Below are 14,026 nucleotides of genomic sequence, written 5' to 3' on the forward strand. Positions count from 1 at the left end.
ACCTTGGCATGGGACAAAAACTGTATTGATATGATTTGTTTATCTTCTATGAATGAACAAGAAAATAATCTATACATGATAATTCTGTCAGCTCACTCCTTCTTGGAAAACTACAGGAAACAACTGCTGGCAACTGGTTCTCTGCAAAGTCACTGCAATGTGGGGTTCTACAAGTTTCCATCTTGTTTCCTTTCCTGTTTCCCCAGGGCTAGCATGAAAACATGAAGGTGTTATCAGGAGGCTCTTGTGTTATCACTTTACTGATGATACTTGTGTCTACAATTCTTTTCTACTGAACTCAGATTCTAGTCTAATTACTTTCCCAGTGTCTACTGAATGTAATCTTGGTGAAGGTAAACTGCCTGTAGCTCAAATTGGACAATTTTCAATTATAGCATCAGGGTCCTATTGGAATTCTCTCATAGTATTATAGTTCATAGTGCCATTCAGCATCTCCAGCTAGCCAGAAGACTACTCATTTCCCAGCATTATGAACCCGACAACAGTCTCCTATATATTTGCTATTTCCTTGTTTGGCTATTGCTATGCCCTCTATATAGGGTTATCCTGAAGTTCACCAACTAGCTAAAACTATTGTAGAATGCAGCTGCCTGTTTCCTGAGTGGTGAGACTCACTGCCATGAGTTAATTTATCTCAGATGGTGATCTTAACGATTTAGATCTTTAGGGACTTCATTACTTGAGATACCAGCTTTCACCCTATAACCTGTAAAGACAGTAATGATAAGATGAGACATGAGTGCAACCTGAACATACTGAATACTTCATGTTTGGAGGCAAGGCTTCCTTAATTATGGGTCTCACTCTGGTATTCACTGTACTTGAAGGACCATCAGAGTTTTTAGTTTAGCAACCTTTAGGGCAAGATGCAAGCCTCATTTGTTAGCAGTTGATTAACTGTTTTTATTTTGTTCTTCTTTTGTGGTTTATTGTCTGTAATTAAAGTGCCTAGCTGCTACAAAGACAGAAGCACTGTAGAAATTAATGAAATGTTGCAAAAATCCATTAAGAAGAAAGAGAGGTTTAAAGGGAATTTTCTTATTCTCTAAATCAGATATATTTTGAAATTTCTATTTATTATTCATTTTCAAATCATTCAAAATAATAAGATGTTTTAAATATGCCAGAGTTGTAAATTTAAAGAACTGAAATGTTTCTATGGAAAAGAAAAAAAACTCCAGACATACTGAACTTTCTCATTGAAAATGCCATACAGCTGCAATCTGCTATATCTTCAGTGAATCATTAGTATTGTTGTTATGATTATTGCTATTACCACTTATATAGAGCATTCTCAGTACTTTGCAAAAAGTAGATGGTCATAGAAACATATGATATAGGACTGGAAAGGACCTCTTGGATCACAGTAGCAGGGCACTAGATTCAGACAACCCTTTATGTAATCTCATATGAGGAAATGTACACTCTGCTATGGGAAGGTTTCCAAGTCCCTTCCCTGAAAAACAGGGAAGCCAAAATTTTAGACCTTTACAGACAAAAGATTTACTCTATTGGGGGTCTCCAATTATGTATCTCTAACCAACAAACCTTTGTTAGTAGGTACAGTTTTAACATATGCAGCTCCCTAATAGAAGGGGATGTGGACCTGCTACCTTTTTCTAGCCTGGTAGTCTCCTTGCAACCCACTACACCCAGGCCTTGGCTCAGGCCAATGCTCCCCAGCTCTGCCTGCCTGCCTTTCCCTGCACTGCTCTGTCTCAGAAAGCCCCCAGCTTCCCTGGCAGCCAGGTCCCTCCTGCTCCCCTGCTAGAGCAAGAGTCTGTGCCCTTTTTGCCTCCAAGAGCCCTTATTTATATAACCACAGCTGGGTCCTAATTGACAGTATCTTTCTCAGCTATGGGCTTTGCTCTCAGCCGTCTCCCAGAGATGGGTTTTACCCTTAAAGGGCCTGTGAGGGGCAAACGCCCCATCACAATCCTGTTCAACCAGACAGTTGAAACAACTCAGTTACAATTGTACAAGGTTTCTTGTCCCAACCTTAAAGCCCTGAATTTAAAGGATATATCTTTCCATGCCTAGTTTTTTCTATCTTTTCTACTGGAGCTCAGTGACACTTTTATCAAGAAAGATGTTTAGCTACTACATAGACCAATCCACAAATGCTAAGGTAGACAGAAAGTTTTCAGTCCAAAAAGATTTCAGTAGCTATTCAGACAGCAAATAATATTTTTCATGCTACTATTTGGCATAAGTATCCTGAAAAGAGGTAAACATGAGCAAAATTTAACTATGCAAGTAGGTTTCTTACATAGTTAAACCACAACAAACGTATACTTTGCAAAAGTTTCTAAAGATATGCATGCACATCTCAGCCAGCTTAATCATTTCAGAGGTTAAAAAATTATATCTGGCTATGAAGGTTTCTAGATTGCTAACTTTAAAAGTCCCAAGAAGGAGGGGTTTGCATCTGAATTATCAGATGCAGTAAAAGGTTTGCAAAATACAAAGGTGTATGTGATTATAGCATGATAAGTATAGATTTAATCATCACATCTCTTCCATATTGACAACTTAGCTCTGAAGTTGTTAAAGGTCCTACAAATAAATTGATGATACATATGTTTAACCTTGATTATGCCTGTGAAAGCTCAACATGGTCACTGAACATAATAAGCATTCTTTTAACCTTTGCCCACTTCAATATTTAGAAATTATACTACTATGTGGAGTGAAAAAACCTAGGAAGGGGAGAAGGTTATGACATGAAGTTGAGGCATAGAAAAGTTAGGTTGTGCATTCATCAGAATTTCCTTACAGTGAGATCTCATAGTATGTGGAATACTCATAAGTTAACTAAAATAATTTAAATGTGTTCTATAGAAAGCATTTAGATAAAGCAGTGAAGGGAAGGAGGTGAACAAAATGACCTCTTCTATCTTTAACTTCTTTGCTCAGCCATGTGGAAATTGTACAGTGTTGTGCTTTGATTAATAGCAGGTTGATTTATTTCTTCTTAAAAATATAAAATATAAACCCCTAATTTTAGCAAGGATATTTAAATTAAACAGTTATTCTTAGCCTCCAAAATTGAATGCCTCTTTCAACTAACCTAGGCTGAGAGAACTTGTCTTCCCATCTTCTGTACAAGGTCAGTTATGTATTGTGTCCTTTCTGTCAGTGTTGAGAGGGTGAATGAGAGTACGGAATGAGCAAGCCAGAAATCCTAACCTATTTCATGTTTCCCTTCCAATCCTCCTTATACACTTTGAAACCAGAACTTTTTGCTCTTGCCATGTGATGTATCATCCACTTTTAACCATATGGCAGTAAATGTGACGTTATACACCAATGGACAAGGGTTTTAATTTTTTTTACTAAACTGACCTTTATTAAATGGTTAACACCTGCAGTATTGCTCATACCTGGTTTACCTCAGTGAGACATTGGATAGGTCATAGTCATGCCACAACAACTTGAAGAAGATAGAAGCCAAAGCTACCTCTCAAAACAACATGCCCAGAAAACTGGCTGTGACTGACTGTGCGCACCTGGGCATTTAGAACATTCAACCTTTTCCTCTGAATACTGTCTTGTGCTCCTGTCTTGTCACTCATCTCACATTGGACTAGTCAACATAAAACTTAATAAAGCTATACACACTGTTATCAGGACTCTAAAGATATGTTTAGACTACATGGCTCTGGCGACAGAGCCATGTAGATTAGTTTACTAGACATACCCAAATGAAGCGGCGATTTAAATAATTGCCGCTTCATTTAAATTAAAATGGCTGCCGCACTATGCCGATCAGTGTTTGGCGGCACAGCGCAGTAGTCTGGATCCTCCACGGTCGACATCAAAGGCATTTGTCGACCGCCCTGGTATGCCTCGTTTAGATGCCCTTTATGGTCACTTATTCCATCACAAGACAAGATGCTGGAATCTGCTTGGCATAATGAATGGTCAGTGATGACTGTCGTTCATCACTCTCTTATCACTGACATAACCATCTGCCCACTATATTTTGACCTGCCAAGGTACCAGTGGTCATTCCTGAAACGGTTTCAAACAGCACAGGGCAACTGTGTGACCAATCTTTTCAGATGGTGTTTCTCTAATGATCTGTGAATGATGCAGATGTGGGCAGCTATGTTGCATATCCTTAACAAGAGCCTGCTATCAAAATAAGTCAGTGAGCTCTTGTTAAGGATATGCAGCATAGTCCTACATTAATATATCTTGTGAGTAATTCCCTGAAACTGAATGAATGAATGTATTCATGCTTGTTAACCAACTTCAGGTGTTTGAATACTCCCATGTTATCTTTCTGAAGTTTCAACAAATTAGCTTAGAAAATTATCTGTATATTCATTACCTGCTAAGTAATGTACACTGGATAGATAAGCCTTATGTAAATTACTTCATAGTGCAGAGGCTAGAAAACAAACAGTAGTCTGGGATTTTACATACATATATACATATGTATTTGTGTTTTTAGTTTGTCCCGTTATTCTCCTAATATCTCTGCCTTACTCTCTTGAAGTTAGAGCAATAGGTCAGCTTTCAGTTTTTCTACTGTGGCTATATTTATTTTAATTTTAGCCTTATTTGTAAATATCCCATTTCTTAATACACAGCTCTCCAATTCTGCATTATTGGAAGGAAAAGGACAATTAAAATTTACTTCCGGACGATGGAGTCCACACCACAATTGTACACAGGTTGCAACAGCCAATGATACAGCCATTCGAGGATGGGATACACGAAGTATGAGGTAACAAAAATAATTGTTCTCTTGTTAATTTTCATCACTTCTGATTTTTTAAAAGTTAGAAAAGATATGACTATATAAATAATTGTAAATGGATTGAATTTGGATTGCATTGTTGATGTATTCAGAGCTTTTAAGTAAAAGGTTTACTCCTTGGAGGTTTTTTCCTAAACTTCAAATCTACCTTGTATATTGAGCATTATTGTACTATGCTGTAGTCCCAAGTTCATTGTTCAATACACAGTGCAAGTATTACTTAAACTAGAGTTGTTTTGTAGTTCAACTTGAAAATCAGTATCTGTTTAAATCAAAATACACTAATTGTTATCTCCATAGTATAATTTTTAAAGGTAATTACCCTTTATTTTTACCATTTTAGTAACTATTGTATCAAAGATTATAGTATACTAATTCCACTCAATTATGGAATTTATTAAAAAGTCTTAGGGGGTAGCCATGTTAGTCCGGTGGCACCTTAGAGACTAACAAATATATATAGTATCATGAGCTTTCGTGGGCAAAACCTACTTCTTCAAATGAGCTCAAGGGGTTTTATTTAGGCACCTGACAAAGTGAGTTTTTGCCCATGAAAGCTTATGCTCAAATAAATCTGTTAGTCTTTAAGGTGCACCGGGACTCCTTGTTGTTTTTGCAGATACAGACTAACATGGCTACCCTTCTGATTTAAAAAAAAAAAAGTGAGCCAAAACAAAAACAAACAAAAAAATGCTTCAAATATACCAAGTTAGGGACTCTCCACTTACTGTGGTTGTGATTTTGATAGGCAAAGGAATGATGATGTGCACATCTGTTCCCATAACAACAGAAGCCTCTGTAAGCTTTTTAAAGATACCATTTATCCCTTTAGCACATAGTAATTTATCATTAAACTGAGGGGATAGATGTCTTATAGTAACTTCCGTTGCCTTTAAGGGTAGATGTTTTCAAATTTAGTTCTATGGCTTCTGCAAGCCTGGGGTACAGCAATAAGTCCCCATATTTCCCAAGCTTGTGAATTTGTGCCAAAAAGGTTTATTTACTTTCAAAAAGGAAAGCTAAATATAGATATATATACAGTGAGCAAAAAACTATTTCTTCTTGTATTTCTATAATCTTGTATTTTCCATTGTTCTGTAAGAGGGCATGCACAAATCTAACTTGATATTTATAAATAAGGCAGGTTTTAATAAAAGTGTATAGGAGGCTATGTTACAGGGAAAAAGAGAAGGATATTTTTGGAGGGGAGGGGCTATTCCTTTTTCTGTAATTATTTTGGTTTAGCATGTGGTATTCACACTTGAGCTTAAAGTCTAACTATGTTTCTAAGACGGAAAGTTTAAGTGCTAAAGACCGTGCACACAATACATTGAAGTTTCACTATCTTACTAGCTCTAATGAAGAAATCTATTAACATTGTATTTAATGAGGTATCCTAGTAAACACCAGCAAAAATGTTTAGTCAGTAACTAAAAGGAAAATGCTACAGCATGGTTTACAAAAGCAAATTTCACAATTACAACTTGTTTAAATAAAACATGAAGGCTATGTCTACATTGGCAAGATTTTGCGCAAAAGCGACTGCTTTTGCGCAAAATCTTGCCACCTGTCTACACTGGCCACGAGTACTTGCACAAGAACACTGATGTTCTAATGTTTAAAATCAGTGCTTCTTGTGCAAATACTCTGACACTCCTGCTCAGGGATAAGCCCTCTTGTGCAACTGTTCTTGTGCAAGAGGCCAGTGTAGTTAGGCAACATCAATTTCTTGCGCAAGAAAGCCCGATGTTTAAAATGTCCATCGGAGCTTTCTTGCACAAGAGAGCATCTACACTGTCACGGATGCTCTTGCACAAAAGCACATCTTTTGCGCAAAGGCACATGCCAGTGTAGACGCTCTCTTACTCAAATACTCTAACGCAAAAACTCTTGCGTTAAAGAGTATTTGTGCAAAATCTTGCCAATATAGATGTAGCCAAACTATAAAACAGATCACAGTTTAGATTACACAATCCCCAACCCAGTATGAAGATCAGTAGGCTTCAGACAATTGTGTGGTAAAAATGCTTGTGTTATGTGAAGAAGTATTTCCTTTTGTTTGTTTTAAACCTGATACCTATTAATATGCTTCATGAATTTACCTAGTTATTTTTGAACCTTGTTATAGTTTCAATCTAAATGAAAAAATACCAAATATGAATAACTCTGACCTAAAAAGACTAGTATCTCTAGAAAGCGGTTAGTCTGATTTGTCAGACTAATTTGTCTGATAGTAGGGTAGCTGTATTTCCTGGAATATAACTATCCTGCCCTAACTACCCATGATTTATATGGCTTTGATAATGTTACACCAACTGCATGTGGAGCTGCTGGTGTTTAGCCATACTGAACTCTGACGTTTCCCAAGATTTGTATGAAGTTTCCTCTGGGGAGTTTAGCAGTCACAGAAGTGAGCCGAACACCAGGCTTATTACATGAGATCTGTCCTTTAAACTACCAAATTCTGCAGGATGGACTCTTCAGACCCATGTAGTTTCTGAGCGTGGAGGGAGTAGAACTGCATAACTGGCTAGTACTGGGAAAAACAAGCAGTTTCTTCACACTAGGGTCAGCCAAACTAGCTGAGTTATAGAAAGCTCTTGTAAGTAGGCAGAAGTAGGAGTTGAAGCCAGGGTTGCCAACCGTCAGTAAATTTATGGACAGTCCATAAAAAATAAGCTGAAATTGGACATGTCCATAAAGTTCATAAAAAATGTAGGTGTCCATAAATTTCGTAAAAGTGCAATAACATTTCAAAAAAACGGCAATTATTTGATAGCAATTAAATTTCTTCTGTGCTGCTTCAGCCATTTTACTATGGAGCAGTGGAAATTGGACGTTTTAATTGTTTATTTAGCTCAATGGTTGAGGTGACGTAACGTGAATCACGTGATCCTCGTAATGTTATCATCTGCATTATCCCGCCGAGTTAGCGTCAGCACATTGATGTATGAAAGACAACGATTACTTTTCACTCTTGGACATTTATGTCATCTTAATATGGTATAAAAATTCTGTCCGTAAAAAAAATTCTGCCTGTAAATGTTTCCCATTTTGTCCATAAATGAAATTTCTGAGGGTTGGCAACCCTGGTTGAAGCCAGGAAAGTACATTGATTCAGCCATAATTGCAGAATAAAAAAGTAAGGTAAGAGAACCAGGGAAATAAATCTGCAAAGAATGGGAAAATGAAGGAGGGAGATACTGAAGGTCTAGAATAGAAGCAGAATACTGTCAAGAAACAGCCTAGAGTTTGTAGAAAATTTTATTGAGGGTATTAGACAAATGAAAGAGGAAAATAACATAAGAATGGCCATACTGGGTCAGGCCAAAGATCCATCTAGACCATTATCCTGACTTCTGACAGTGGCCAATGCCAGGTGCTGCAGAGGGAATGAATAGAGCAGGTTATCACCAAGTGGCCGGGCACCCATTCCCAGCTTCTGGCAAACAGAGGCTAGCAACACCTTCGCTAATAGCCATTGATAGACCTTTCCTCAGTGAATTTATCTAGCTCTTTTTTGAATTCTGTTCAAATCCTGGCCTTCACAACATCCTTTGGCAAGGAGTTCCACAGGTTGACTGTGCATTGTGTGAAGAAATACTTCATTTGTTTTTGTTTTAAACCTGCTACCTATTAATAGCTATCCTTCATGTATTTACCTAGTTCTTTTTTAACTCTGTTATAGTCTTGCCCTTTAAAACATATTCTGACAATGAGTTCTAAAAAAAAGACCTTCACACTGGAACAGGAGGAGATCATCAGTAATTATAGTAAGAGCAGTGTATGTCGAGCTGAGAAGATAAAAACCAAAATGTATGGATCCCCAGAGAAAATTAAAGCAGAGGAAATCCAGGCAATGGGAATAAATTAAATGAAGATTGGAAGGAAGGGAAAGGAAGATGATGGGAAAATAGTTGAAAAAACAATTGTGGTTAAGGGTCTTTTAAGATTGGGGTAATTCTTACCTATGTTTAGAGAAAAGAAAAGAAAAGAAAAGAAAAGAAAATGTAATAGTGAAGAAAGTATATGGCATTTCAGTATCATCAATGGTATTCTACCAGTGAAAAGAATGTCCCTGCATGCATCCTTCTGAACAGTTTTTAAAGATATCATCATGCTCCTTCCCTGACCAGTCCCCATTAATACACAGAAAGTGTATCCAATGAGCCACCAATTGCATAACCATAGCCCTTTCTGTTGTATTCTATGGCAATGTGGGCTGGTACCAAAATAGAAATATGAGTGCCATCTATTACCCCATCACAGTTCAGAGATCCCATTGCTGCAAATCCATCCACTATGTCCTTCATATTGATGACAGTCACAGTCATGTGTGGAGACTATTTAATCTCTCTACACACATGCATGATCCCCCATTGTGGATTTTCCAGATCCAAAAAGATTTCCCATAGAGTGGTAGCAGTCTGGAATCGCAAGCTTTCATGGTGTAGTCACCTCTCACTTCAGCCATTGTCAAAGCTGCTCTCAGTCTGGTGTTCCTGCTCTGGAGGACCTTGGCGAGCTTTGCATACACGTTCAGAAATGTGGTCTTTCATATCTGAAGATTCTGTAGCCACTGCGTATCACCCCAAATTTGCATTATGATACAATCCCACCAGCCAGTGCTTGTTTCTTGGGCCCAGGAGCAGCACTTTACTATCTGCAATTGTTTCTTAAATACTGCCAACAACCTATGTCTCTTAGCAAACTGTCCTCAAAGATGTTGTCATGTCTCCCATTGTTGCAGTACTTCGTGCAGCTCTGTAAATACCAGAGGATCATGGCAACATTAATGAGAACTCTGAAGAGCTTCAGGCGTCTATCAGAGGTGGCAAACATCAAAAAGGTTCAAGAATTATGGGATATTTTTAGCAATAGGGGGCAGAGAAAATTGCAGACTAGGAATTTGACCCTTAGCTGTCAGAGATCCGTGCCACATTATTTTTATCCCATAACACCTTGTGAAAATGTCCCAAGAGACATTGCACTCTGCAAAGGCATGTGGCACACTGGGATACTTAAAAATGGAGTGGTGCACTGCACTTTGCATGACACAGCCACTGCTGGTGAGTACATACCACACCAAAACAAACAGTCAAGCATGCTTGTCAATGAGTAATGTACAGACTCAATCTCTGGGATCCCTCGAACAAGTAAGATTTCCCCTTGGACACTTATAACTGATGAATATGTAGCTAAGAAATTAGGCCAATTCTGACAACACTCTGGCAGTGGGTACACGGAAGGTCTCTATCGCCGTCAGCGCTGACATTAGCAGTGCCGGTGCAGGCCCAGGCACGCTCCTTACGTTGGGCTCTTTGGTCTTCTTCATGAAGTCGTTGCTCGATCTCTGAGGGTACGTCTAGACTACATGCCTCTGTCTTCAGAGGCATGTAGATTAGGCTACCAGACATAGGAAAATGAAGCTGCGATTTAAATAATCACCGCTTCATTTAAATTTACATGGCTGCCGTGCTGAGCCGACAAACAGCTGGTCAGCTGTTTGTCGGCTCAGCACGATAGTCTGGACGCGCGGGTGTCGACATCAAAGGTATTTGTCGACCACGCAGGTATACCTCATCCCAGGAGGCATACCTGGGTGGTCGACAAATACCTTTGATGTCGACACCCACGCGTCCAGACTATTGCGCTGAGCCGACAAACAGCTGATCAGCTGTTTGTCGGCTCAGCACGGCAGCCATGTAAATTTAAATGAAGCGGTGATTATTTAAATCGCAGTTTCATTTTCCTATGTCTGGTAGCCTAATCTACATGCCTCTGACGACCGTTCTTCATGGTGGCGCTCCAGGTTACCTTATCCTTCATCTGCCTCTCTCATGGTACATCTACACTGCACACTTATTTCAAAATAAGCTATTCCAAAATAGTTATCCTGAAATAGCTTATTTCGAAATAGCACATCTACACTGCAGGGAAGCCGAGACAGGATTCCCTACTGAAGATGTGCAATCTCAGTTTAGAACCCCAAGAGGTACTGGGGAGGAATAGCTTAGAATGGCCCTGGTGAGGGACTATTTTGAAATAGCAGCAGTGGAGTGTTCACACATGCCTTATTTCGAAATAGCTATTTCAGAATAGGCATTATTCCTCATAGACTGAGGTTTACAGATTTCAGAATAAGCCATCTGTTATTTTGAAATTCTTTCAAAATAATGGAATGGCTGTATAGACCCTCGCATTGTTATTTCAACATAACTCTAGTTATCTCGAAATAACTGTGCAGTGTAGACACACCCCAGTTGTCAGCATCAATGCCCCACTTTATCAAGGTGTTCTTAAGGCAGGGATGGGCAATGATTTTTTTGTCGGGGGCCACTTAAAACATTTCTGAAGTGGCTCCGGGATGTACCGGAAGGGGTGGGACCTCGAGCAGAAGGGGCAGGTTCCCCACCCCCAGACCATGATTAGTCTGGGGGTGGGGGAGTGCCTTTGCCCAGCCGCTCCCCCTCCTTCCTCCTAGGTGCCCATGCCTCTGGCCGGAAGGAGAAGTCCCCCGCCCCCAGGCCAATCAGGAGAGAGTGTACGAAATTTCCTCCGCTCTGTCCCCGCCCTGCATGGCACTTAAAAGCGCCACACCTTAAGGACATCCCTGTAGTGCTTCCTCTGCCCTCTACGAGACCTCTCCAGTTTTCTAGCCAAGTGCAGAAAATCTGTTCAGGCAAGTGTGTGTCAGACATCCTGACCATGTGACCAGACCATCGTAGCTCCTGTAGGTTATTTCCTCGAAGCTGCAAAAATCAGCCTCTGCAAGTACACTAACTTTGGTCCATCTGTCCTGCTATGTGATGCCCAATATTCTCCTCAGGTACCTTTGGTAGAATTTCTCCAGATCTTTAATAACGTTGGGATGAGTATGGCATTGTAAACATCAATCTTGGTCTGCATCTCGATGTCACTGTCATCAAAGACTCTCCTCTATAAATGTCCATAAGCTGCACTGGCACTGGAGAGTAGGTAGCGGATTTCATCATCGATATCAGAATTGCTAGACGGATAGCTTCTGAGATAGGGGAAGCTGCTGACATTCTCCAACATGGATAGGCTCAATGGCTATATGCTGACATAATTTGTGTTCCTCAAAGATTATAGAATAGATGTGGCCTAGCTCTATCAGTGCCAAGGGATTAACAAAGTTACTAGAGAAATAGATTTTATTTAGTTAGCTTTCATAGTACTTTAATTTATTTAATTTCTAATGTGCGTTTTACAGACAGATCTATTACATAGAAAATGCACATGGACAACTGGTACGGGACCTGGACTTTAATCCCAACAAACAGTACTACCTGGCTAGTTGTGGAGATGACTGCAAGGTGAAATTCTGGGATACTAGAAATGTCACTGAGCCAGTGAAGACACTAGAGGAGCATTCCCACTGGTAGAATAAATTATCTGCATGCTGTTTTGTGGGTGGACAGTTTTTGTAATTTATTCTGCTAATTATTTTGCTGTTTAAAAACAATGCAAACTAGCTGTGTTTATGCTATTGTGATTCATCATTTTTCTGCATCATGGAATGGTTTTAGTATGTCACTATTTCTTGAATAATTTGTAAATTAAGAGTTGGAGAATGTTAGTCTAATTTCTAGTAAGGTATTTTCAGCTTTATGAAAGGTGAGATTCTAGGCTATGTCTCTGAAAGGCATAATACAGGGAGAAAGGGCTAAGGGATTTTAAGACACCTCTGCCCTTTGAGTTCTGGGTTGCTTTACAGCTCCTGACATAATTTAGGCAGCCCTAGGGCTATGTCAATCTCAGCAGCCTCTTTGGGCTGCCTTATGGCAGTTGTATTGTCCAGCGTCTCCATAGTGCAATATGCTGCAGCCCTCACCCATGCAATTGCTCCTCAAACCCCTTGAGCCAATACAGGTGGTTGTGGGAGAACAGTCCTTAGATCAGTTTGTGCCCAAGGGTAGTATTCTCCCTGGGCTAGATCCAGGGCTTTGAGCCTCCTCCCCCTGACACTTCTACACAACATGAAGTGATGAGAGCAAAATTAAAATCTCATCCATAGCTTTAAAAAATACTAAAAGATTAACTATTCACTTTCGTAATCAAGAGAAGCTGAGCAATTTATATTGGAATTTGGGCTGCAGAATCACTTGCAGCCACTTTGATACTATTGTAGTTTGAAGATGTGAATTAAACAGAGGCAATATTTTTATTTGTTTAGAAGTTTATAGAAAATAGAACAAAAGAAATTCATAAAGTAATTTGTATTAACTTAATTTGTAAAATGTAAACATTAGCAAAATCTAATCCTTTTGATTTAGGGTCTTTTGTAAGAGTACATTGTGAGATTTTGATTAATGCAGCAGTTTAATTTGAATCCATATTTTGGTTTTAGGATACTTTATTATATTTAGTATTTTTAGAATGTCTCTTTGATATATTGAAATCTATTCTTTGGCATTTACTCTTGTGGATTTATATTAGGGTTTAGTCCCTCTACTGTACTCTCTCCACGTGTAACTTATTTTGTTGAATTTTAAAGAAATAGCCACAGAAAATCAAATGACATAGAAATTTACTGTCCAATGAAAATGGCAAAAACCAGTCTCTAGGATGAGGGTGTCAGATTCTACCCATATTTATAAATTCTAAGGCCAGAAAGGACCATTGTTAAATCTAATCTGACCTCCTGTATAGCACAGGCCATAGAACTTCCCTGGAATAATTCCTAGAACATAAACCATTTTACAGATTAGATTTCTCTTAAACTATTTGTTCATGTTTAAATTGAAATAAATTCTTTAAACAGTGCAATGTATTTACTTTCTGATACTGTGGAATAGACTTTTGTAATACTCCTTTTAATCATTTACATGCTATAGGGTATGGAATGTACGATACAATCATTCTCATGACCAGCTAGTCCTTTCAGGCAGCAGTGATAGCAGAATCATTCTGTCTAACATGGTATCAATTTCTTCTGAACCCTTTGGACATCTGGTAGATGATGATGAGCTGAGTGACCAAGAGGACCACCATCAAGAGAAGTATGAAATATATTGATTTTCTCACAAACCTTTACAGTACAAAATGTTTTTTGATTATTTTAAGGATTAACATGCTGTGTTAATTACTGACTTCAGGATTTTTGTACACATACCTTTCAGGTATGTTGTACTTTTCAGTTTAATCCACTACATTCAAGTTCTTGGATGGGATTCACATTTCTAAAAAAAATAGAAGAGTTGTTGTAAGTTCACT

The 14,026-nt window shown here is 38.7% G+C and overlaps 1 protein-coding gene across 5 annotated transcripts in view; it reads left to right on the top strand.

The window, feature by feature from the left end:
• The window catches only part of EIPR1 (EARP complex and GARP complex interacting protein 1), a 195,337-nt gene that overhangs the window by 162,267 nt on the left and 19,044 nt on the right, over window positions 1-14,026 (top strand). For all 5 annotated transcript variants that reach the window (XM_006112048.5, XM_075923546.2, XM_075923545.2 and 2 more), the window contains 3 exons: window positions 4,620-4,756; window positions 12,024-12,191; window positions 13,648-13,812. In XM_006112048.5, the coding sequence (XP_006112110.2) occupies window positions 4,620-4,756; window positions 12,024-12,191; window positions 13,648-13,812 (470 nt within the window). The remainder of the gene's footprint in view (window positions 1-4,619; window positions 4,757-12,023; window positions 12,192-13,647; window positions 13,813-14,026) is intronic.

Source organism: Pelodiscus sinensis, chromosome 3, assembly GCF_052426305.1.
Source record: "Pelodiscus sinensis isolate ZL-2025 chromosome 3, ASM5242630v1, whole genome shotgun sequence".
Taxonomy (NCBI): Eukaryota; Metazoa; Chordata; order Testudines; family Trionychidae; genus Pelodiscus; species Pelodiscus sinensis.